The sequence below is a fragment of the Lagopus leucura genome, unplaced genomic scaffold (assembly GCF_019238085.1).
Source record: "Lagopus leucura isolate 7727_CA_CO unplaced genomic scaffold, USGS_WTPT01 Super-Scaffold_100001, whole genome shotgun sequence".
In the NCBI taxonomy this organism is placed as follows: domain Eukaryota; kingdom Metazoa; phylum Chordata; class Aves; order Galliformes; family Phasianidae; genus Lagopus; species Lagopus leucura.
The window spans coordinates 24736134-24761663 of NW_024962262.1; the positions used below are offsets into that span (position 1 = coordinate 24736134).

Below are 25530 nucleotides of genomic sequence, written 5' to 3' on the forward strand. Positions count from 1 at the left end.
CAAAATTAGTGAAGAAACAGAGATATTCTGAAATAATTATGCCAGCAAACTCATATTTTTTTTCTACTAATTAACTCTGAGCAAGACATTGTTTCCCTTTAGGAATCGTATCAGTTGACAGTTTATTTCTGACTTTCACATTGTAAAGAAAATCTATTTTTGAAAGAGGCATAAACTCTAGTAATGGTGAGAACTCCAAAAACAGGGTATTTTGCCCCAACCCAAGGCTTTTGTGTGCACTACCTCTGAACTACATAGTGCAGCACTCCGTAGCTCAATCAGCAAACCTGAGCAGGAAGTCAGAAGCGATCTGACTGCCTTTTACATACTGTCACTAATTGTTAGTGACAGAAGAAATGCTAAAATAAAAATTGACTCTTCACAATTGCTTGCTCTTTAGTAATCTTCCACCGACTGCCGCTTGAGAAAAGGCTGCAAGAGCGGGACGCCATGAGCACAACAGGAGGTGGTGGGGCTGCATTTGTTTACCTGCAGCTCAGCCCCAACTGCAGCCTTTTAGAAGAATTACCAACACTGAGAGCTGCTTCTGGAGATGTGTATACACATTTGCATTACCACTCTGATGGAGCAGCAAAGCATTCTCCCGAGCAGGCCATGTGTAAATAGACATACACAGCACAAAGGGAAACAAAACAAAACAAACGAAAAAAAAAAAAAACACAGTTTTGAAATGGTTTGTTTATTACCCATTTAATCAGATGGAGGCAAAGCATATAATTAAAGTCTGCAAGCCTGAGACATTTCGGTTACGGCAGCCATATGATCTGCACAAGCGTCTGAACGCTGCTGCTGAATGCACGCACCAGACGCTGCCCAGTCCCATTTCGCGCTGCTGTTCTTGGAGAAACACAGCTCCGGACAGCACAGTTGGTAGCTCCGCTTCTTTAGAGCTGTCACAGAGCGAACTCCTCACTTCACAACGGCAGCCTGGAGCCCCGCTGGGCTACAGGAGGGATACACGAGGGGCATCCGCATGTGCACAGGTGTTAACGCCGCCCGAACTCGGGCTCCCTCAGCACGAGGAGCTGTGCCCGCCCCTCACGGCGGAGCGCGGCGCGCCGCCTCAGCTCGGTCCCCGTTTCCCGCCCGCCGCGTCAAGTAGAGGGAAAGAGGGGATAGCAGCGGCCGTGCCCGTCTCCTTTCCGCCCTTTCTTCCTTCCGTCCGCGCGGGGACGGGCAGCGGGTTGCGACTGCGAGTTGCCACCGGGACAAAAAAAAAAAAAAAAAAACTGTGAGTGAACGGCTTTAAAAAGCTATTGGAAGGTGGCAGCCGGGAGAGCCGCGCGGCTGCGAGCGGTCCGAAGCGCGCGCGGGGCCGGACGAGGGCCGCTCCGTCGCCAGAGTTCCAGCGCCGCCGCCCCGGCACGCCGCGGGGAGGAGCCCGCCGCGCAGCCCGCCGTGCGCCCCGTGGGCCGGGCATCCTCAGGGCCACCCCTTCGCAGGGCTGGGTGGGGTGCAGGGGGTGGGGTGGGTGAAATAGAGGCGGGCGCGTGTCCGCGATAGACACCAGCCGCCAGGTACAGGCGGAGGCACTGACGACGCCCGAGTGGATGCGCGGCCGGGCCGGGGCTCGTGGCTATAGTGAGAGCCGAGCAGCCGCCGCCCAGCCCAGCGCAGCAGCCCGCGGGCAGAGCCCAGCGCCGGGGCGGGCAGCCCGCCCGTGCCGCACCGCAGTGCCCTACCCATGGCCACTCGGGTGCTGACCATGAGCGCTCGCCTGGCTCCCATGCCCGAGGAGCCGGTGTTCGCGCAGCTCAAGCCCGTGCTGGGGGCCAGAGAAGCGCCTGTCTTCCCCGGAGAGGACCTGAAGCAGCAGCAACAGCCGCCGCAGCAGCACCAGCACCCGGGGGGCGGCGGAGGGGGCGGCGGCGCGGCCCTGCCGGGCGAGGAGATGGTGCAGGTAGGAGCGGGTGGGACGGGGTGGGGCCGCGCCGCGGGTCCGGGCCGGGGGCTCCGGGCAGCGGGGCGGGGGCAGCTTTGAGCTCCGGCTGCCGCCCGTGCACTTGCCCGGTGGCAGAATTAGAGCGGCCGCCTGTCCTCCTCGCCCACGCGGAGAGTCATGTTCGGGGAGCGGGGGGGGAGGTTGGCGGGGGGGGGTTGGTGTGGGGGCGGCGGGGACTTCCCGGGACTTTCTGTCCGTCCCAGAACGCTGCTCGGGATCGGCTCCGCTGCGGACAGCTGCCTGCCGACCGCCTTCCGACCCGCGCCGTGCCCCTCCGAGAGGAGCGGTCCCGGCTTCAAAGCGTCCCGTTGTAAGTGGGGGGAGGCGGAAAGCAGCCGGGCGTGTTTAGGGCAGACGCAGATCAAAGCGAGGGAATGCGTCTCTGTTTGTTTGTGTTGTTTACTGGTGGGCTTTGAAGAAACGTCCTGAAAGCCACTTAAAGCAGGGCAGGCTGTTTATCAGCCGCTTTCTCTTCTCGGGTGCTCGCCGGGTCTGGAATGAGCCCTGACGGGGCGAGGGGGAATGCCGCGTTTGCCCACTGGTGTTGCTCGGCACATGCCTGGCCGATGAGTGTGCGGGGTCAGGCGCTGCCGCCCACGGATTCCCCGGCACCACTGCACCGGGGCAGCGATCCCCGTAATTACAGAGTTCCCGGGACCCGGGCAGAGCTGGGACATGTTTATCTGCTATTCACTGCTGTGCAGGTTTCTGAAGTCTTAGTGAGACGCTTTGCATTAACGGGTGAGCGAGCGTCGCCGACCAGTCTTTCTTTTATTCGGCGTTACTTATACCTTTATGCTTCGGTGTTGTACTTCTAATCGAACACCTTTCTTCTAAGCATGAAAAACCCTGGAAGCGCAGGAATCAGGCACGTATAAACATCGTTTGAAGTGTTAGCTCAAACGGCTGTCTGGGGATGTGACTTCCCAGAGTTCGCATTTCAAAGTGGAGTGAGTGAAACCGATCAGCAGCGACCTTGTTCGACAGCAAATTCCGAAGGCGAGATCTGTAGATTAGGCCGGGGCCTGTCATTTCCCCGTACGGGGTTGTCTTATAGACACAAGATGAAAGCTTGCCATGGGCTGAGGCACGCGATTGGTCTCGGCATTTCTCTGTGTGAGCTGTGCTTGCCTTTGTTTTGCCTTCCCGTTCTCAGTGGCGTTGGTATCTCCTTCCATAGGTAGCTCACAGTTGGCCGGAGAGCGGCTGTTTTCTGTTTCCCAACTCAAGCTGTGCACGTGCCACCTTGTTTCGCAGCCAGTCATGTGGGCTATTGTATGTTTTGTTTTTGCAGACAAGATGTGAAATGGAGAAATATCTGGCACCTCAGCTTCCGCCCGTCCCAGTCATCTCTGAGCATAAGAAGTACAGAAGAGATAGTGCCTCAGTCGTAGACCAGTTCTTCACCGACAGCGAAGGCTTGCCTTACAGCATCAACATGAACGTCTTCCTCCCTGACATCAGCCACCTGAGAACCGGCCTGTACAAATCCCAGCGGCCCTGCGTCCCCCACATCAAGACCGAGCCCGTCACCATCTTCAGTCACCAGAGTGAAACTGCTGCCCCTGCCCCTACTCAGGCCCTCCCCGAGTTCACCAGCATTTTCAGCTCTCATCAGACCCCTGATGTGAACAACATTTTCATCAAGCAGGAGCTCCCGACCCCTGATGTCCACCTCTCTGTCACACCCCAGCAGGGCCAGCTTTACCAACTCCTGAGCTCGCCGGACCTTGACATGCCCAGTGCAGCCCCTCAGGCGGCCGTCATGGACTCCCTTAGCAGTGTCTCCATGCCATCGGCCATGTCAGGCCTCAACACCCTCTCCCCAGCTGTCCCACAGACTGCAATGAAACAGTTCCAGGGCATTCCCCCATGCTCCTATACAATGCCAAACCAATTTCTTCAGCAGCAGGCCACCTACTTCCCCCCCTCTCCCCCCAGCTCAGAGCCTGGCAGTCCGGATAGACAAGCAGAGATGCTACAGAATTTAACCCCTCCTCCATCATACGCTGCCACTATAGCTTCCAAGCTGGCAATTCACAACCCGAATTTACCTGCAACTCTGCCAATAACTCCCCAGAACATACAGCCAGTCAGATACAACAGAAGAAGTAACCCAGATTTGGAGAAAAGACGCATCCACTACTGTGACTACCCCGGTAAGCAGCATGGCGACCGCACCTCTGGGAATAAGAAAGTGTGAATAGTCATACACTAGGCATAAGTTATTTTCTTTACTATATTTAGAATCAAATCATTTCTTGTTGAAGTGGAATTTCTCCAGCGTCTTATTCTGTGTGGTGTGTACTTACATTCTTTAAATAGTGCCTGTCATTTTCTGCATGTCATTTTTACAGTCAAACTTCTGACCTTACTTTACTGTGTTTAAAAAAGTTGTGCTCTGTCTTTATTGAGGGGAAAAAAAAAAAAAAATTAGCTAGATGTCCATCTCTAATTAGAGTCTGTGTGGGTGTCCAGCTCATGCCCTAACTTCTCTAATACCTGTGATGGAGCAGAAGCTCAGTTTGATCTTGTAAGACTTGCTTCATCTGCTGGCAGTTGAGCTGTACCTCCCTTGATACAAATAAGGAATTCATCTGCTTGGATAAAGCAATTAAAATTACCTTTAAAAATTTCACATAAGAGGATAGGCTCAGAGGGAATATATGTTGCACTGAAAGAAGAACCTCACTCTTTAAGCTATTCCTTCCAGTAATATGTGATCCCAGGTACAGGATGCTCACACCACTCTGTGCACACTGAGAAAGTCACAGCTCTTGGTTCTCTCTCTCTCTTTATAATTATAACTCACAGTGGTATATCACCTGATCAACGTGATAAATGCATAAAATGGAGAAGTGAGATAGAATCCTAGGTGAACTGGCTTTAGGAATTTAAAAACAAGTTTGTAAGTAGACTTAAAGATTTATGGAGCCATGTAGATTTTAGCAGCTATTGTTTTATACTACATTAGAAGGAAGTAAGTCTCCCAGAAACATATATTTTTTTCTATGTAAAGCAATGTCTCCCTAGGAACTTTCTGTATTAAATTATACTTCTAAATGGTTATCGTGCCAGAAGGTAGTAAACTTAAATGCTTCCAGATAGTACCTCAGCACTGAATGAGGAAGTTTAAGCATAATGTAGAGTGTTCCTGTTCTCCCTACTGAAGCATTTCTCTCCCTTATTTTGTTTTAGGCTGCACAAAAGTGTATACAAAGTCTTCTCACTTAAAAGCGCACCTGAGAACTCACACGGGTAGGTACTTGCTCTCATTGTCTCTTGCTCATTAATGGCTTATATCTCTGAAAAGGCAAAAGTTTTGGATCCGCCATCTTCTCCCCATTTCTGTACAGTGGTATGGGATCAGACTGGCACTTAAGAAAAATTTCAGGTTTAGTCTGTGAGAAGAAAAGCTTTTTTTTTTTTTTTTTTTAATTCTAAATGCAGTGTTCAGCCTTTTACAATGCAAAATTCAAAACTGTTAAGAATAAAACAGATGGAAATACTACTTTTCCCCCCAGAAAATCTTCTTATGAATAATGAATTCAGCAGAATAAACATTACGAATTTGAAGATTTATCTACATAAATAGAATTTTTCTATTTTGAGCCTTCTCTTTGACCTGTTCAGAGTTATTTAATCTTCAACTTCTTTTTTCCAAAATGCTTTGAAAATTCTCATCATCTCCATTTGCATATCGTGCATGTTTTTGTTTGTTTGTTTTCTGAGACAAACAGTTCTACAGTTCTTTTTTTTCTACCAGTGGAAGACATTAGAATGGAGGAAATGGAAGTGCAGAGTGTTAGTGTATAACATCTGTTTTTACACACTGATCGAATTCTGTGTGCAGATACTGACACAATTACAGCTCGTGGGCCTACACCAAGACAGGCTCAGGACAAAGCTTTGCTTATTCATGTACACAGGAGCCAAGCCTTCAAAACCCAGAACTTCATAGGGATTGCTCCTAAGGATGGACTTGTGTAGACAAAGGAGGCAGGGGGAGGAATGCTGAGCTCCCCAACAGCACACTTAGAGCTATTAGGACAGTTCTGGGATCTTAATACAAAACTAGTTGTGCTACAGTAAGAAGACAATTTTTACGTTACAGTAAAATACAATTACTTATTTATTTGCCAAAATAAAAAAATTAAACAAAAAAAAAAAAGGAAGGGGGCTACTACCTGTGTTTTTAAAATGGAGTGTGAGCTTGAACTCTTACCTGAAAACATCAATGCACTTCAAGCAGTTTGCTCATTGAAGCAGGCTGCCAGCACTAAGGTTGTGCTGCTCAAGTAATGAGTTTTCACCTAAGTTTAAATCAAAAGTCAAAACAAAATTTAGCGTGAGCTGTGATCCAGCAAAATGCTTTGCTGTCTCTGTGGAAACAAGGCTGTGTTTTCAGCTGTTCTGAATGGATTGTTAGATTATCGTAAGAAATTGAGTATCTCCAGGCTAAATGTTACTATGGAAATTTTGTTTTGATAAATGAAAGAGTTATCTGTGTTGCACTCACAGTTTAAAAAAAAATAAAAAATCAAAAAAAGTTCTAAGCAACTCTACTGCTTTAATTTCATAATAGACTAAACAAGAACACTTTGGTATTTTTATACGTATGGTCACTCATTACTGACTAGATTAATAAGAATATTTTTCTGAGACTGTAAGCCTGAAAAATGTCAGACAGAATAATACTATTGGTCTTTAATAAATAACCTGTAAGTGGTGTCCGTGCAATTTAGCCAGCAGTTGAGTCTCAGTTTTAAATGTCACTTGCTATTATACAGTAACTAGGAAGAAGATAAAAGTAATGTTCTACTCCAAAAAAATGAGTTACTTGGGCATCACTAAATACTACTTTCCCTTCTTAAAATCAGTGTGGTGTTTTGTTTTCTTTTTTTTTTTTTTTTTTTTATCCTGAGTGGTAATAGCTTTAGGGTTTATGAAGTTAATGTTTGTGTGCACAGAAATATATACACCCCCTAATACATACTGCATGGGATCACTAATGTTTATTGTTAACCTTTACTTTTCTAGCTATAGATGTTTGACCTTAGAAATGTGGATTAATGTGCAGAGGTCAGAGAAGCTGATGTATTCATGGAAACAAGAATGTTGGAGATAAAAATCTGGTGAATTTAAGCAAGCCTAGAATACAAAGGGTCTTCTGGGGAGGTGAATGAAGGGATAAACTGTCTGAAGCGCTAACATGCAAGAATGCGAGTCCATATCCTGTTACCTGCATTATTTCAGAGTTTGGATTAGTTAGCTCTCTTGAATATTCATTTAATACTTGAAGATTTCCAGTACAGATTGTAATCTCTTCGCTTAAGATACGGCTGAAACGTGTCGATTTACGAGCAGGATCTCTGACGTACTGATACCACATAAATCAATCAACTGAAGGTTAACATGAATGGAAGCGATCTCAGGGAAATGGCGGAGTTACGCTGGGGGCCCTCGGGGCTCCCTCAGGAGTGCAGGGAGATCTCTCTACTTTGCCTCAAAGGAGGGAGGCTTGGTGCTAAACTTCAGGGAGGCGTTTCTTTGTGTATCAGTCCACTTTGCATGCACCTAGTCCCCTAGAACTATGCATTCATGCAGTGTTACTGAGCCTTGGCTTTAATTTATTATTATTTTTAAGACTCTTGTGAAGCTTTTACCTTCAAAGTCCAAAGTAATTGTCACGTAATCCATTTTAATAAAGTTGTGTGTGATATTCTTTCAAATCCCTTCAGGGATAGCAGACCTGTTTATCTGGCTAAACCCGTTCTTTAGTAATCATGGACCACTGAAGTTGTTTTCTCCTTATTCTTAGTTTCTTAACAATACCTTTCAAAATTGGCTGCAGTCTCTCTCTCATCCCAACCAGCCCCCGCCCTTCTTAGCAATCTGTCATCTTAAAATAAAAGAGCCTGCAGCAAAGTTTGTCTGCCAGTAAAAGTCAAGACAGACCTTATGGTTTTCCTTTTATATTGGAAAATCTCAGCCTTTTCAAAGTATTTATTTAGCAGTCTTTTTCTTCTGAATGGCTTTCACCAGGTCTAAAAGATGTTCTTTGAGAACAAACTTCAGGGAAATGTTATTTTTAATAGGTGGAATGTAGGCTGTAGTTTTTTGGTTTTTTTTTTTTTTTTTTTAAATTAAATATGAACACACTCTCAGACTTTTACATTTAACTAACACTAGGAAATGGGCAAGAGCAAAATGCCATTCTCTTTTCTTACGTGTTTCTTGCATGTTTACCTTGCAGCAAGTCAGATAGCTTAAGCTGGTACGTAATGGAATTATGCTGGACGCCATATTCACTCTCTCCAACAATCACACAGAGAAACAAGGTTAATATCTGTGTTTGAGCTGCTGGAGCAGGCATCCACTTTCCTTCCTCTAGATACTGCTTTAGTGTTTGTAAATTAGGAAGTAAGTTTTTGTTGTTGATAAACTGGTAACACAAAATGTGGAATATACACAAACATTCAGCTGCTGTGGAGAAACACAGCATTGTGTATCCATCTCTGTGCAGTTGTGGAGCAGATGTCCAGTACATTTGAAAAGCTTAAACACTTCAGAGTGGTATCTTAACTTGCTCTTAGTTATTTCCAAGATACGTAGGACAGTACTCATCACATGGAAATACCTGTTGGAGCATTTGTCAAAATAGATTAGGTGGTTTTTTTTTTCTTTTTACTTCTGGAAGCGGGGATTTTCTTTTAAAATGATTATACCCGTTAGTCATGGAACAAGTTTCATAACTTGTATTGTGCAACTGGTGTATATATTAGAGGGTGTTATGCATTTATTGCAAGCTGTCCAACATGAAAACTACTTTAAGACACTGACATAACAGTTCTGTGTCCAACTAGAAAAACGTGCCAGATGTCAGAGCGAAGCAATTCATTGCGTATTGTAGATAACCTCATTAGATTTCTCCTGTAACACGAGTAGATACATACTTCATATATATATCTATATATATGCATGTGATCCTTTAGAACCATGTTTTGTAAAACTGAAACCTGTTACGTTTCTTTATATGTAAAAATTTGGGACTCTTGAAGTTGAGTCTTTAATATGCAGGCACCTGGAATACACTACCTGTAATGCTGCAGCAGAGCTGCTAGCTCTAGGGTGTTTCTTCTATTATTTCTGCAAACAGCCGCACACTTGAGAATTTTGTATGGTTTTTTAGAGGAAAATCTGTCACTGTTTTGAACTCATCAAGGCACTGAGGGCATTTTCCAGCTGCGTACTGGTTTTCCGTATACAGAATCTTCGTACAGGCATGTTCTCTGATCACATGGTTGATTTGCCATTAATAGTTTCTAACATTAACTGCATAACTATTTCGTCTCTATCTATAGATCTAGTTTGTATTTGGTGATGGGAAGTGGAAGCCGAGATAACTCAAGAGAAATGGCATTTCTCTAAATGAGATGCACTCAAAATACTTCCACCAGCCCTAGTTATTTCAAATGCTGCATTGGCATGGGACAGCTGCTAGCTTGTGCGGTTCCTCAAGGTGTTAAACATTTTACTTCCATTTAGATCTCTGCCTCAGTAGATCCAGAACTAGTTTGTATACACCTGAATTAGAACCAGTTGTGTGCAGTAGACATTAGCATTCCTTATGACTTTGTGTTCCGAATTTACTGTAGCTGTAGATCTATGCATGTTAACAGTGGTACCTTAAAGAATCACCCAGAAGCTCAGGACACCCATTCTTTAGAAGGGAGTACAAGTGACAGTGGACCCTACCAAAAAAAGCACCTCACAAAAAACACATACTGATCTCAGTCCTGAGAATTAGGTGAAGGATTTTGCTTGTGTTATACGAGTGGGGAACTGAAGCTCAAGACTGCCTTGCTCATGGTAGCAGCTTTCTGTGTCTGTAGCGACACTTTATCCAGGAAAAAAAACTTTAGATCGTGAAAATAGCTATTAAGTAAGCACACACCTGTTGAGTGAGTCAGTTGTGCTGATTATTCTTTAAGGAGATGTCAGTAAATGCCATCATTGGAAGAGAGAATAAGGAAAAATGGAGGAGAGTTAAATAAAATTGTTGACAAAGTGCATTAAAGTGCAATATTGCTAGACACTGCTGGAGAATATGTTGGTATCTTTTATTTATGAATTCTGCTAAATCCATTAGTTGCCTGTGTGAGAAATGGAAGAACATTATTTTCCTGTGCAAACCACAGTTTAGGGGAAAATAATGCATTTTTCAAACACTCTGTGGATGATTGCAGACCTTTGGATTAATTGATTCAGCTCTTTATCTGTAGTCATAACCTAAACGAGACATGCTTGAATGCGTTGTGTTTTTCTGGGCGAAGTCTTAGCAATATATTCCTAAATTTTAATTAAGTATTACTGGCCATTCACGTCAGTGTCTGGCACTCAGTTTTTCGGATGCGGGAATTAAATTCCAAGGTGTCAGGTGAGGGATACTTCTGTTAGATTTGAGATACTTAAAAGAAAAGCCTAACATTTTCTTTTTGATTAAAAGCCTAGAAAGTCCCTTTAAGCATGAAAGCTTTAAAAAAAAAAAACAACACAACGCTGTTGTTTCTGTCAATTGCTCCCTGAGAGGATTAAACTTCAGTTCCAGGATATTTGATTCCTGATAAGGAAACTGTTGACCTAAGAGACCGGATTTAAATATAGTTCATTTTGAGACCGCCCTACATACACTACTACAGTCCAAGATTCACAGCAATTGCCAGTGATTAAAATTTTCCATTATTTGAGTAGACATTCCTTATTGTAATTAATTTCTGAGCTTGACTTGGACAATTGACTCCTGGTTCCACTGAACATGTTCTGAGTAGCGTTGTTTGTTGTTTGTTAGATGACCTGAACCTCCCACTGGTGAAAGATTAGAAACATGTAAGTAATGTCCTAGTTTAGTCTGAGTATCTTGGTAGCAGCATTCTCGTTCTGTCAGGCTGCATTATTTATATTCAGTGATCTCTAACAAGTCTGATTAAGGACATATTAAAACCTTTGATTTTGGCAAGTGTACAGCACTTTGCTTTGAATTAAAATAGCTTTAATGTATTGCTTTCAATTCTTGTGTGTGTGTACAGTAGATGGAAATCTGGAAGTCTACAACAGGTTTAATGAATTCCACGTTAAGAGCACCTCTTATCTGGCTGCACAAGAGCCAGTGTTATTGGTGTGAGAGCTAAAGAGCTGTTCTTGCACCACAGCCGTAGATGAGGAAATGCGTTCTTCAGCAGAGCACAGAACCCATAGACATGGCCATACGCCCCAGATGGCATGGATTTCTTATAAACCTACTTTAAAAAATTCCTTTCCTCTGTTTGCATATCTCCTTGTGGAGAGACCACCTCTGTTAAGACAGAATGTTATGCCAGAAAGAAAATAAACCATTTCACAGGCCAGTCAAGATTCCCCAGTAATCCTTGAACTGCGTAAGACAACACTTAGTAAAATAAGAGTGCTTCAGACATTGCTGGGAGCTCTCAGAAGATAATGCCTTTGTGTGGCTGCAGTAAGAAACCGAGTGATACGTAACTTCTTTTTTTTACTGTCCTCTTTGCTTTACCAAACTCTTGTCTGTTTTTTTCCTCCTCATGCTTTTGTTAGAAAGAGATGTAATACTTCTTGGTTTATCAGTGATGGGATGTACCAGGAAAAACAACTGTGTTACAGAACTCCTAAAAATCCTGTTTTGTTGTTAACTAGTCGTCACCCAATAGCCATTACTATACTAGACACAGACTTCTATCACATTTTTAAATGCGCAGCATGTGTTATGTATTCGTATCACTGGGGGACTGCTTATTTCAAGGACTATATTTATTTCATCACTCAAAAAATAAGCTGGATTTCCTTCTGCCTCTGTGTATGCTCTCAGCCTTCTAATCCCTCTCTGACTTGGACAACACAGAGAATTTCAATGCTCTAAAGAGCTTTTAAGCAGCTGAGGGATATTTTTTTTAATTTTGAAATTTCAGCTTTCTGTTCTTTATCTGAACAACAACAACAAAAACTGCTTAAAAAAAAAAAGACAAAAACCCCAAATAAAAGACTGTTTCTAACAGTGACAGCTTAATTAATGATAGAATGGGGATCTAAGTTTAGGTAAACTTTCAAAGCTAGAAACTCCTTTCGATCAAGGGTAGGATACTCAACCAACTGCTTTCAATTCCATTTAGCCAGGAAGAGGCAGGCATTTAAAACAGTCATGGTTTAACCTAGAGTAAAGTCAGGCAAACTAAAAGGGCAGACTTAGCTTTTTGAAGACTGTAGTACATCAGGAATCTAAGACAACTGATTCTAAGATGTAAAATTTTAAAAGCAAAGATGTCAGAAACCTTTGTAGTAATCTGTTTTAAAGCAGGACACAGTGTGAAAATTTCTGCACCACAGTGTTTATACCAGTGGTAAACTGTTCTTCCTCCCTCCTTGGTATCACACCTAGTTGAATGTTTTTTAAGGCTGGGCACTTGCCTCTGGGGAAGCAGTTCTACAGGAAGAAAGTGTTGTGTGTTCCAGCTGATTCTGAGTCCCAGAAGCTAGGCCAGCTATGCTTGGGCTAGGATTACCTGTTGTCTGGGCTTTCTGGGGCTGGCATTCTGCTGTTGCCAGACATGTCCATCTTTTAGCTCCTGAAGAGGCAGATGCCAGACAGAGATATGGCACAAAGGGAGCAAAAACGTGTTGTCTCTGTCAGTGACTCATGAACGCCATGCATGCCTCTCCACAGAACTTCAAAGGGGTCCTTTCCCCACCCCCTACTCCAACATCAGGTGAAAATGCTTCCCAGCAGAGCGAGAACAGAGTGTTTCATCTTCTAGCCAACTCTAGTGCTTACTCACGTCGACCTGGTCTACTCTTCCCTCCTGTGTCCTGCAGTAGCTTTGAAATGTGGGACCTTGGGTGGAATTGTCCTTTTTTAATTCACTTGAGTCATTATGTGTGATTTGTCAGACGTGGAGGCTTCTGGCATTCCTATGTATTTCCATTTGATGAAGGCTTCTTTATGCATATTTGCATGTGCTTAGATCAGTCTCCTGTACTCTTCAAGTAGTTGACTAGGTTTGAAAACCTGACCCTTACTCTGTATAACTTTATATTTTAAGAAGGCCATTCTAGTAGTGAAGTACAGAAATAAAATTATACAGCTACTTCTTCAGTGGAGTAAGGAAGTTTACTTTCTTGTTAATGGAAAAATTCATTGCTAACAGAGGTTTCGAGTGATTCTTTTTCCCAAACAGCATTTTATAAGGAAGTCTTCTCAGGATGCAGGGAGACCTGATCACAGCCTTTCAGTATCTAAAGGGGTGTTATAATAGAGCAAGGGACAAACTCCTTAGCAGGGTCTGTTGTGATAGGACAAGGGGAAATTGTTTCAAATTAAAGAAGATTGATAGATTGATACAGACTGTGTATAAGAAAGAAGTAATTTACAACAAGGTGAAGTGGAACACTGGAACAGGTTGTCAGAGAGGTGGTAGATGCCCTGTCCCTGGAGACATTCAAGATTAGGCTGGATGGGGCTCTGAGCAACCTGACCAGCGTGGAAGTTCTTGCTTGTTGAAGGGAAATTGGACTAGATGGCCTTTAAATGTCCTTTTCAACTCAAATTATTCTGTGAGTCTTGAACAAGGACTGTCGGATAAAGGATGTCCTCCGAGTTACCATCACCCACCTCATGGGTGGCACCTTACCTTTCCTATGTGAGTATGGCAATGACAGTCACTGCCAGCAGATAGAATTAATGCTAGGAAAACACTTGGTCTGTTTTTAAACTACTACAGCCTGTGGATAAATTAAAAGAAGACTCAGCATTGACTCAGAGGTCCAGATAATTTTCACGAGATATTGATAAGGATCCCAAACCTTAGGATCTACATTGGTGTAGTTTAGCTATTGAAGTGGCTAGTAAGGTTGCCATGTTATATGCAGGTGTGTGTACATGTTTCTGACATTTTTGCAATCTTAGAGCATTATAATTTATTTTAATTTTTAGGGGATTGACAAACACATTGGAAGAAAAATAGTCTCCTTTCAGGTTTTAAACTCCCTTATCTCTTGTTAGGTACATTCCGTAAAGGAGCTTCCAAACTAAACATGGGTGATTAAAATTTCAGTGCTCAAGTACAAGCCTGTTTCTCATGCTCTACAAATTTATTTTTAAAACTGGAGAATGGATACATATTAGCAGTTCAAGAACTTAAAATATATTTTGTGATGCATAAGCCTAGCAAAATATTTTAAATGAGTGATACTGGAAGGAGGTTATGCAAAAGTCCAATTAAACTTATGAAATCCCTATCCTGTTGAAGTATAATTTAAAGGAAAGCAGTTCTGTTTCCCAGAAGTGCTGTGTATAATATTTCTGGCTTGGGAAGAAAGGGTTGGAGTGTGCTATTTGGCTGGAAATCGGTACCAGCTTCCTCCATGGCGTTTTAGCTGAACAGTGTTGACATTCTAACAAATCCTGTGGAAGCTCCCCTGAAGTGGAGGAGTTAGCTGTTTTCTTGCTTTTACAGTGAAATATCTGTTTGATGCAGTGATCGTGTTCCAGTAACTGAGCTATACTGCGTTCGTATTTAATGACCAATGGCGTTGGTCTAACACCCTATAGAAATACTAAATTGCTGGAGGAAAACCAAGCATTTCTAAAACTTTACAGCTACTGTATTTCACACAATCATTAAAGTAAACAAATCTTACACTACTATGTAGCCAATGGAAATAGTTTATAAAGGGTTCAGTGTCCCTTTTTGTGTATACCTGTGGTGGTGGTGTTGTTATTTTTTTAAATAAGTTCTCAAACTCAGATTTCTCAGAGCTTTTAAGTCAGCACAGAAAACGTAGAATCACTTCAGAAAATATGTAACATGAGGCTTTTTTTTTTTTCCTTGCCACAGGAGCTTAAACCAAATTCTTATTTCTGCTCAGTGACAAAAAGCATGTGTACAGATCGACAGAGAGAATACTAGCAGCTAGTTGTTCTGCTGTCTTTAAAGGAGTGAAAATAACCTCCACCTTCTTTTTCTTGCCCCCCTTCCTTCTTGCCCAAAAGGAAAACATTTGAAATTGGTTCAGTTCTTAAATAGAACTTTCCAGCGGAAACTAGCATTACAAACATAGATATTCAGTATTTTACCCCTAGGATTTATTCAGAATAATCTGGGCCTCTATATTGGCGCTAAAAATAAATTTTCCAGTTCTCACTGTTAGCCAAAGCAGGGGTTAAAAGCAACCTTCTGGCTTTAATTTCCAAGTACATAAAAGTAACGCTGTTAAAACAATCTGAGTAAGGCACCCCCTTGTTCCCCTGAGTGCGTCCTCAAGCTCTGTTCAGTTCAGCTCAGGTCTGCAGCACTTGTCCAGGAAGGAGAAGCAAGCACAGCTTCTCTGCTTGTGCTGGTGCTGCACTACATGACAGTGAGATGCCCATGGCTCTTTCTTGACTGTAGTAGCATTGATATATGAGGTGACCACTGCAATGGGGTAAGCTACAGAGTTTTCTAGGTAGGAATTCGTCATTGCCTTTGAACCTGTTGGGTCCAAGAAGCGGCATGGTTTGCTGCTGTCCTGATTTCTGGTTGTTTATATGCCAGGAGTCTTCACACAACATGTTGTCACAGATGAAAAACAAGATAGAATGGGAGGACAGCAGTTTTTTTTGTTTGGTCTTAGGGCTAGGTGCTACTTACTAGGACGATTTTGGGACTGCTTTTTCAGTAATGCAACGTAGCGTGTCAGTGAATTTCAACATACCTTATATCACCTCTACACCAAGTCTATGAAGTGTGCTTTTAGTCTCTTGTTTCCCATTTAGTGTTTTATTCTAGGTGGTCCAGGTCTTCTGTTTGATAAGTGCTATTTAACTTATATAAATAAGTTAACTTATTTATATAACTATAAGAAGGTTTATATAACAACTTATATAAACCTTCATCGTTTCTCATATACCCGATGTTAATCTGTAAATTGGTAAACAAGACAGGAGTAAACAGAGAGCTGACTAAATCTGTGTGCTCTCTGCAGGCAGTTAGGGTGGGGGGATTACAGGATGGAATTTATGACAGTTTTAAGTGACAGTTTTTGAAGATTGGTCAGAAGCTTTTAATAGTGTCATCTTACTGAGACTATTCTGGATTTAGGTTAAATTAATTGTAAACCAGGTGGAAATATTTGATTAGATGAGCTTAAAGCCAATGTGGAAGAAAAGAGGAAAAAAGAGAAAAGGGAATTGTTTTTGAGTTAGGGTGCTTTACATATAAGAGTAATGCTTTTGTGCAACAAAACTTAAAACATTCACTGAAGGTCTCTCTGATGTTACGTTTATGGAACAGCAGTGCAGTCTTTTACAGACCTCCATGTGAATTAAAGCAAGACTGAGTTTAAATACATGAAGGATGACATACATACTACAAAGGATCCTGCACTGAGACCTTTGCTGTCATTCTGCTATGAAGACTAACTGTGTTATCTCAGCTGACTTCTCTGATGTTAGAAAAGCTTTATGTACTAAATTTGAATGAGCTCTGTATTTTGATCTACAGTGTATGTTGCGTGGAACAAAAAAAAAAAATCCCGTTTTGTAGGTCATTCCAGTCTTTAGTCAGTGTCAGGAAGAGTAAATTCAACTGTGATGGAAATTTTCAAGAAATTGTGATCTATTTTACCATGTATCAGTTAATTTTGAACTTGAATTGTGAGGTGATTGCTGGCCCCAAATTTGTTGTTTTCTTAAGGTTTGTTATTATCCACTGCAATTTCAGTAAATCCTTCGCTGTTTATGCAAAGAGGTGGTGGTTTGTTTGGCTGGTTAGTTTATCTTGTAGAAGTCTCATTGTAGTTCTGAGCATCCTGCTGATATGAAATCACTTTGCCATGGCAAGCAGAGAGCTGACTTCACTTTTAGCTGTAGATGGAAAGTTACTGCTTAGTTGAGAAGAAGCAGTAGAAACTCACAGACAAAACATGTTTCATAATTTCATTTAAATTACAGTTTAGAGTCTTTGAAGAGATGTTTTGATGTTTCTCAAATGGTGTTCTTTGCAGAACAAGCAAATGGCAGGATACTATCTTCTGACTGTTTTGTACTTGCTAATGTGACAGTAACCCAGGAGAGATTGAGTCGCTCCATAGAGCTGTAGGATTGAAGCTGTTAGAGTAAAGGTCTGGGGCCAGATGGAAAAGGAGAAGGTCTTTAAGTCATGGTGGAAAGAGTTTTTTTTGAAAGCTCAAGTCTTCATCTGATTCTGCTCCACTTTGCTGCTGAGAGCTCAGATAAACTTGGCTTTCTTTCTCTCTTTGCCAGAATCAAATTGATATAAAGGATATAGATAGCAATGACTGTGCCATCTGAAAGGTGTTTTTGTCAACCAGCGTCAACCAATATCCTATAAATAGGTAATCTTAGCTTCTTTATTTATATGAAGCTTGCTTGTGTGGTGACATCATGTCCATGCCAGCTCCTGAGCAGGTGTATGTCCAACATGTAAAGTTCTCTTCACACAGAAGTCATCTTGACTTTGTGGCTTCATGCTTCTCCCATTTCAACAAACAAATCCATATATTATAGACATGCTTCAAAGACCCCATTTATAGTTGTAAAATGAATGAATGCATGTATTTCGGGTGCTTGAGCTAGCATATTCAAGGCTAGCAGGGTACTTCAAAGTAGCATTCAGAGTTTCTGTAATACAGCAAGTTTTCAAAGATGCCATGCTCCCTCTGCATTGGTACAGCCTGATGGAAACAACAAGCATTTGCCACGTCTGCAGTGTGATTACCTGATGGTAGACATTCAATTCTGAAAACAAGGACTTTGGTCTTTTAGATGCTTTCTTCTATATATAGCTAGCTGAAAGCAGAGCACCACAAGATTTTATTGCCTCTGACATTTTAGAAAATATTATCCCAGTTGTATTTGTAATACACTGCACCTTTGTTCATGCTTCAGAAGACCTTGAACCGATCTATACGCTACAAAGATTCTTTATAGGAATCTTTCTTCCCACTTCAGGCTTCTCTTAAAAAAGCTCACTCAAACTTAATTTATCCTTTTTTAAAAGGTGCGAGCATAAGTTACAGACTGGGCCAGGTTGTCATGTGAGACTGCTTTCCTCTCTCTGCTCCCTTTCACACTGAGACGAATGTGAGGGAGCATATTTCAGTCTCACGCAGGTTTTTTCTAAACCTCTGATCATTTCTCTATCGTAACTGTCCCTGATTTGTATAAGTGCCCAGCTTATGTTTGAAAGTTTCTTCTTTCTTTCTGATGCCATTTTACCCAAGTATTAATTTGCAGAATTTCTGAGCAGAAAGCTCAGAATAAACAAAGGGGCCGTTCATTTGGGGCCCGCAGAACATGCCTGTGAATTAGGAAACACGAGATTTTTTTCTGTTGTCGTTTCCTTTAAATTGAACAGCAGTGTTACTCGTGTCAGCCTCACGCCAGCTCTCTTCAGAAGATGCACAGCTGATGTTTCTCTTCCTTCTGTCTGATTTCAGGTGAAAAACCGTACAAGTGCACGTGGGAGGGCTGCGATTGGCGATTTGCGCGCTCAGACGAATTGACGCGCCACTACAGGAAGCACACCGGGGCTAAACCCTTCCAGTGCGCCGTGTGCAACCGCAGCTTCTCTCGCTCCGATCACCTGGCTCTGCACATGAAGAGGCATCAGAACTGAAAGCCAGGCTTGTTGCCGAGGCTGTTCTGTATCTATGCAATTTCCTAATGACTCTCAACCTACAACCGAAATTAGTTTAATTTTTGAGGATGGATCATCCATTTAAAAGAAATCTCAGAACTGGAAAATGTATATTTTGTATATTTATGCAGAAAAAGGGAAGACACTGTATCACAATACCAGAGTGTTCAAGTCGTTGGTTTGCTCACGTGGGTGTATATGGCTTTAGTCAGCAGGTTTCATCTCTTTACAAGTATTATGTCTTGACACATGGCAGCGTTACACATATATTTTTTTTTCTCTCTAGGTGTTTTGACCAAAGCACTATCATTATTGTGACAATGTTTAGTAAACAAATTAATGAGAGACTGCAGATGAATGGACACAGTGGAAAAGCCATGCATTGTAATCTGTCAGGGTTTTACTGGATTTGTTTAGTACTTGTGCTTTTTTTTTAAATGTTAAGTCGTTCTGTGGAGATAAAATACATAGAAAAATTCATAAACAGCCATAGAACAAAGTATTTTGTTCTGTATGTTGCATGTTTGCTATGACAAAGATTTTGTAAATATGCAAATCAGCTTTTTAGGGTAAAAAGAAAAGTTTTCTAAGAATTATCTGGAAAAAAAAACAGTTGTTTTACATTTGTTAACGGCACATTTACACAAAAAGTTACTTAAATACCTCTCAGAACAGTACCAACTTAGCTTCATTTCTCTTAAGAGAAATGAGCAAGACATTCATATGTTTTGTACCTGTTAACTCAGTTGGTGTGCACTGAATATTCAAAGCAGGATTTTGTTTTCAAATTGCTTAAAAGGGTGAAACATTTAAAGTGAACTGGAAAGTAAATGTTGGAAGCTTAAACGGGGAGGGGGGGATAGTTACAGTATACAGAATGTTAAACCTCTTACTATAAGCTAAACTTAGTATCACTTTAAAAAGAAGGATTTAGGATGCAATTTTCATATACGGACACGTTAAGCTGGTTCAGCACCAGTATGATCTGTTTTCATGTGGATATTGCATGTAATTTACTAGAAGGTAAAGGATACAGTAATGTTATTTAAAATTACAGTGCAGTTTAGTTTATCCACTGTTCAAATGGATACACACAGGGAAAATTAACTGCTGACAAAGGTAGCTGAAACTCCTCTGAAGTCAGTGAAGTGGTGCCCTTTTATGCTAACAATGACTTTGATCCACAGTGTTCAGCCTTGAAACATTAAGTGAAGGGCCAAAGATGAGGTTAGACCGTGCAGGATTTGGCCAGGCAACAGGAGAAAACGTAACAAACCAAGTAAAAGTGTCTGTAGTTCACAAGCTGTAATATTAAGCTGTCAACCAAAGGGTAGAATAAACAATCAAAATACCAAAAAAGGGTCTCACAGGAAAACCTAGCATTGTTAAAACTGTTGTTTGTCTTTATTTATTTGTGGTATATGATAGACTTTTTTTTAAGACAATTTTACATATACTTGATAAATTATAGTTTTGTTTGTTATAGTTAGAAATGTTGCTCTTAATGTAAATAGTTGACAAATGATGTAAATAATTTTGTAAGGCTTCAAATGTTTATACGTGGAAACACATGCATAAATTGGTTGCTGTTTTGCTTCTTTTGCCTCCCCCCTACCTTATTTTTGTATTGTTGTATTTCCTATGCAAATGTTGGAGCAAACAGCTGTATAGTTGTAGAATGTTTTGAGAGAGAATGAAATGGTTTATATATAAAAGACTTTTTTTTTTTGCAAAATAAAACAAAGTGCCTAATGTGCGTGTGTGTGCTCTCTGTAGCTCTTAACAATTAAAGTTTTGTGTTTTTGCATGATGAGCTGGAAATCACAGCTATATTAAGCTAAGAATGTCTATTCTTCATAGTAGGGATTGTCTCTTTGGAAAGTTCCTTGCCTTTCTGTGTCCAGCCCTCTTTAAAACAATAAATGCGAAAAGATTATTAGTTTAGGGTGCTTCTGTGCCACTAGGACTTTAACAGAAGTGTGCAGTAGCCTGAACATAATTTTGGTAGTCCATCCACAGCCAAGTAGCTGGAAAGGAAAAATGCTCATGGCACAAATACAAGAAGTATAGGAGTTCTCTCCTACCTTCAAAATGGGTGTAAGCTGTTTACACCCGTTTAGTGTTGCCCAAAATTACTTTCTTCCTCCAGACTTCTTCTCGTGTCATAGAGAAACAGGAGGGCCCCAAAGAAGTCTTACACAATGTCCTTTCCTCCCCCCACTCCCAAAACCACATCTCCTTTTCAGTGTTTTTTATTGGAAGATAGAAGTATCATTTGATTTAGAAACTCACGTTGATGTGCGTACAGATCTCAGGTTGCAATTGTCACCTAATCCTTAATGTCAGGCTTAAAGAAAATGGGTATACTGGAACTTTCCAAAGGAAATCAGTTTTACAACCAATGAAAAATTCAGTTTAAATTTTGTTTACTGTTTCAAATTGATATATTAACCATCAACTTACTAAAAATCCAGTTTTCAAATTCCTGCAAACTCTGGCTCCTAAATCCTTTCTTGTACGGCCCAGTTCTTTCCTTATAATCTAACTTGGATTTTTCTTTGATTGCTTTTTCTCTCTTAGTTTGCCTTTCCGATTTCACATAAAAGTGTTTCCATACACCATCTAATTCCTCCTTTTTGAAAATACGTAGGATAGTCATCAGTAAAGTCAATGAAATCCCAGCTAATTACCAAGATAATCTGGCTGTGTCTAACCTAACTCTGAACAACCACAAATGCTAAAGCAATGTTTTGGAGAACATGGAATGTAATTCCCAGCAGCATTACTGCTGCATTATCCTTTTTTGATCCAGCAATTAGAAGAAGTGCTGCATTTCTTCAGAGTTTTTCTGCTAGGAGGGGAAGTTGGCGCAGTGTTCAGTAATCACTCATGTGCTGTCATGGTAAATGAGAGTTACCAGAGCTTATTTTCCTGAGCACAGGGTGAAGTAAATAACAGCAGTGTTCCAGGCCGTTCAGTGCGCCAAGCCTGGCCACTTCACTCAGCCCAAATAACTCACGTCGTACTTGGGATTGGATGGGCAGCAGGTTTAGGAGCTGTTTTGGTCTTCTGTGAACGAAGACAGTTCTAGTTTCTATGTTTCCCATGCCTATTCTCAACGAGGGCCCACTGATTGCATGGTTTCGGCCTCTGAAATTGCTTCATACTACTTTTAAATATTTCTCTTGCTCAGCTACCTGGTTGCATAAACCAGCTTAATGACTCTGTGTTAATCTTGAATGAAAGGCCATAATTATGTCCATCTACTTCAGCAGTGTTTAGCCTAACACAAACAGAAACGCGCACAGCAGATTCATGCACTAGAATACATTAAAAAAACAGAAGGCAGAGAAGCTAGCTTTATTGGTGAGTGCTATATCCTTGTATTAACAGTTGAATAGCACAACTGATCTCAACACCAGCCAGAAAAGGCTGCGTTGCCACAGCCCCTGCCTGGTCATTGGAAGCAATTGGGCAGAGTCCCCTGAGGTACTGAGGCAGCTCTCGGATCCAGCTCTCAAATTATCATTCAACACTCAAATTATCATTCCACGTGAAGAGGGAAAATCCAGTTGGCAAACTGGATTTTCCGGTGATCATGTGAAAGCCACGCTGTCTCTTCACTGGGTGCTGAGTTCCTTCCTGTGGTTTTTATATTAATTGAGGCACAACTGGTGTGAACAAGGTGCCTCTGTGCCCACATGGGGATCCTGTGGCCTTCATTACGTGGGGATCTTCTCAAGGATCCTTGTAATCAGCTCTGTAAGGTGCCACCCATGTGGCAGTCCTATGGCCTTCACTGCATGGGAACTTCTCAAGGATCCTTGTTCTGTAAGGTGCCACAAGGCTCTGCCATGCTGTATAACCACAATAATGGTTTTGCCATTGAACTTCGTGAAAGAGAGTCCAGCTCAAAGGTGACTAGTATCCAGAAGAATGTGGTGAATTACTCATGTGCTGAATAATGTATCCTGGCGCTTTAAGCGTACGAAGGCAGAGGGAACTTTTTGGCTGCTGTAAGCAGGAGAAGCAGTCCAATGGGTATGCTTTTAATAGAGTGACTTGCATACTTTGCTTGTGTTTACTTATTCCTCTTCTCCTTTACCACAAACCATTATGTTGTTGTCATCTGCTGTGTTTCTAGCACCCCCACAAATGCTTGTTGTTGGGGATTTAGGATGTGAGCTGATACAGGCCATTGTAGAAACTCATGGCAGACCAGGCAGAGAGGTCTACAAAGTCCCATCTACAGTGGTTTCAAAGATTTATTTGATGTTGGTACTGTGCTTTTTAAAAATAGTTACTGTTTATATATAAATATATATGCAAATATATATTGGCATGTGTGTATGTGTGCTTGCTCACTTGAATATTCAGTATAATTCTGACTCCTGGCAAATGCTTTTGATTCATGGCAGTGAGTTCCACAGGGTTAGCTGAGGAGCAGAAGGGGGAGGAGAAAACACATACTTCTACATTTCTTCACAAAACTTCTAAACAAACAGAGAAATGTAAATGTCTGTTCTCCTTGCTACAGATACATACTGAGGGAAAATGCCACAATTAAATTCAGTTTCCAAAGAGTAGGTTTTAACTTTACAACTTCAAAAAAATTTTGGAGACAGTGAGAGTTGTGCAGAGAAGGAAGAGCATTTACGTTACAGCAAAGAAGCTAATTCGGAAAAGAAACTTTTAAATTGGTCAAGCTAAAATAATGATTTATTTCTGCAGAGGAACCTCCACACGTGATAGCAGTGTCCTGGAATGTAATTCCAGGTGTAGCTTGTCAAAGCAGAATTTCTTCTGTCTCCGCTTTACTTTCTTTCCGGGTCTCGGCATATCCCCATCTCTGTTGCCCATCTATCTCATGCTTAATTCATATTTTTCACTGCTCCCAAAGCTCTGGCTGCCCAAGTTGGTCCAACCCAGCCACCAGCTGAGCACCAACCCTGGCTTTTCCTGCCTGTGCTCCTGCTCCCAGCCAGAACATGCACCTCACTCAGCTCAGGTTCAGCAGCAATTGCCCCATTTGAAGACAGGGCAAACTGCAGGGAATGTGGAGGAAGAAGCTGTGTGCAGAGGAGCTCAGACCAAGAACATGGGAAATAAAACATGGAAGTGTGACAGCTTTTGTCTCTTTTCCACAGTTTTCTGTCTCTTTTATTGTCATTTGTGTGACTTTTCATTTTTTGACTCAGGAGAAGCAACAGTGTAGGAGGAAGAAGCCATGAACCTGGACAGAAATACCTTCCTTGCTGTTCGCTTCTCTTCTTGGCACGAAGAATAACAGCACAAATTGTTTATTTTCTGCCAGTCTCCCTACACTGTATTGTATAACCGGGGCAAACTTCCTTTTTTCTTTATGTACAGTGCTTGTGTCAATACACAGGACATGACATAATTATGTGCATAACGATTTTTGCACCCAGAGTGATATTTCTTTCTTCGTGGGGCTCAGGAAACTTGTGAGAGCATTCTCCTTCCCATGGGACAGGGCAAAGGCATGTGATGCCAAGGGGAATTCTCACAGTGAGGCAGCAGCTCAAAAATATTCAACTGTTCAGTGCGGAGTCATGAGGTTTTCAGCCTTGCTTTTTGGACTGACCTTGTTTTCCTTCCTTACTCTTTTTACTGTAGTACAGTAAGCTCAATACTTCAACTACAGGAAGCTTTAGGAAAATATGGTTTGCCTCTTTCTCAAGAGACGAGGAATCATATTGGCTGATTTGCCATCTTTTTCTGCCTGGGAAATCAAAGTCTGAAGTCTCTTCTAAATAATATCCCCATAGGCCATTTTTCTTCCCAGCCTCAGTTGTTGTTTCTGTTTATACTTGTTTTGTTTAGTTGGCTATTGTTATTGTGGTTTGTCATTATTTCCAGCCCACTGGGGTGGATCACTAGACCAAAAAAAGGACAAAGGCACCCTCAGAGGGACCAAAAACCTAATGTCTGCTCTCCCAGGTCAATACCCGAGCTGCAAGGTTGAGAACTCACATTCTCTGCTGCTCTCTTTTTCCAGTCCCACAAACCTTGTGTTCTCTGATGCACACTGGTCTGGCCTCAAGGAGGGTGAAAACAAGCTCTGTTGTATCCTCTCTGACTACATATAGCTCATGGACTGCTGAATCTCCTGAGAAGTCAGGGATGTGTGCTTCCAGCTTTTTCAGGACGACTAGGAGTGGGCACCACATTCCTGGCCACCAGAGGATTGGCCTCATTCATTTATTATTACTTTGTAAAAAAAGAGCACCATCTCCAAACCCCCTCAAGGTAGGAGCATTGCAAAGGAAAGCTGAAGCAACCTGTGAGAAGCCTCATCTTGCACACATGCAGAAAGTGAGTCAGAAAAGTGTCTTTGACATGAAGACCTCAGGAGGATTCAGGCAGGACAATACCTAGCTTCTGGATCCTGATAAGGGATAAGAGTGACCTGAATCCTTAACAGCATGAAGCCTGAGGCTCTACTGCATATCTACATAAGCACAGCTCAAGGACCATGAGGAATTTTAAACACATAAATTCATGGGCATATAGAGCTTAACCTGTAGGGTTGAACATTGGAAGTATGAATATTTTCTGGATTTTATGCATACATTACATCCTACTTTAGGTGCTAAATCCTTTGGGGAAGTGGAATTTTTTACTTCAGTGAGAAGAAGCAACGTGCAGCTTCAGTAACATGCATGACTGGGGAAGGCTTGAGAAATCTGTTTCTGCAGGTTGCATTGGCACCAGAGCTGGACCTAAAGTTTGAGTCTGTAGGAGCTGCCAACTGTCTCGGTGTCAACAGTGCAAAGCTGGAACCAGGTGAGCGACACCAGCATTTTGCAGGCACCTGGGCACCATGTACACTTATGGCTG

General features: G+C 41.9%; 1 protein-coding gene across 2 annotated transcripts; it reads left to right on the forward strand.

Moving 5' to 3' along the window:
- The first annotated feature begins 1855 nt into the window (after positions 1 to 1855).
- On the forward strand, positions 1856 to 20421 carry KLF5 (Kruppel like factor 5). 2 transcript variants are annotated; one of them, XM_042867300.1, is made up of 4 exons: positions 1856 to 1921; positions 3258 to 4122; positions 5162 to 5221; positions 18470 to 20421. In XM_042867300.1, the coding sequence occupies exons 1-4, from the start codon at positions 1913 to 1915 to the stop codon at positions 18646 to 18648; spliced, it is 1113 nt and encodes a 370-aa protein (XP_042723234.1). In that variant the 5' UTR covers positions 1856 to 1912; the 3' UTR covers positions 18649 to 20421. The 2 variants fall into 2 exon arrangements, with proteins under 2 accessions (XP_042723234.1, XP_042723235.1); XM_042867301.1 differs by lacking the exon at positions 1856 to 1921 and adding an exon at positions 2201 to 2273.
- Positions 20422 to 25530: the final 5109 nt, after the last annotated feature.

Bases quoted from the DNA above. Each gene is read 5' to 3' on its own strand.
- KLF5 (XM_042867300.1), top strand. The intron at 4,123-5,161 runs GTAAGCAGCATG...ATTTTGTTTTAG, and splicing joins CCACTACTGTGACTACCCCG to GCTGCACAAAAGTGTATACA. The intron at 5,222-18,469 runs GTAGGTACTTGC...GTCTGATTTCAG, and splicing joins GCACCTGAGAACTCACACGG to GTGAAAAACCGTACAAGTGC.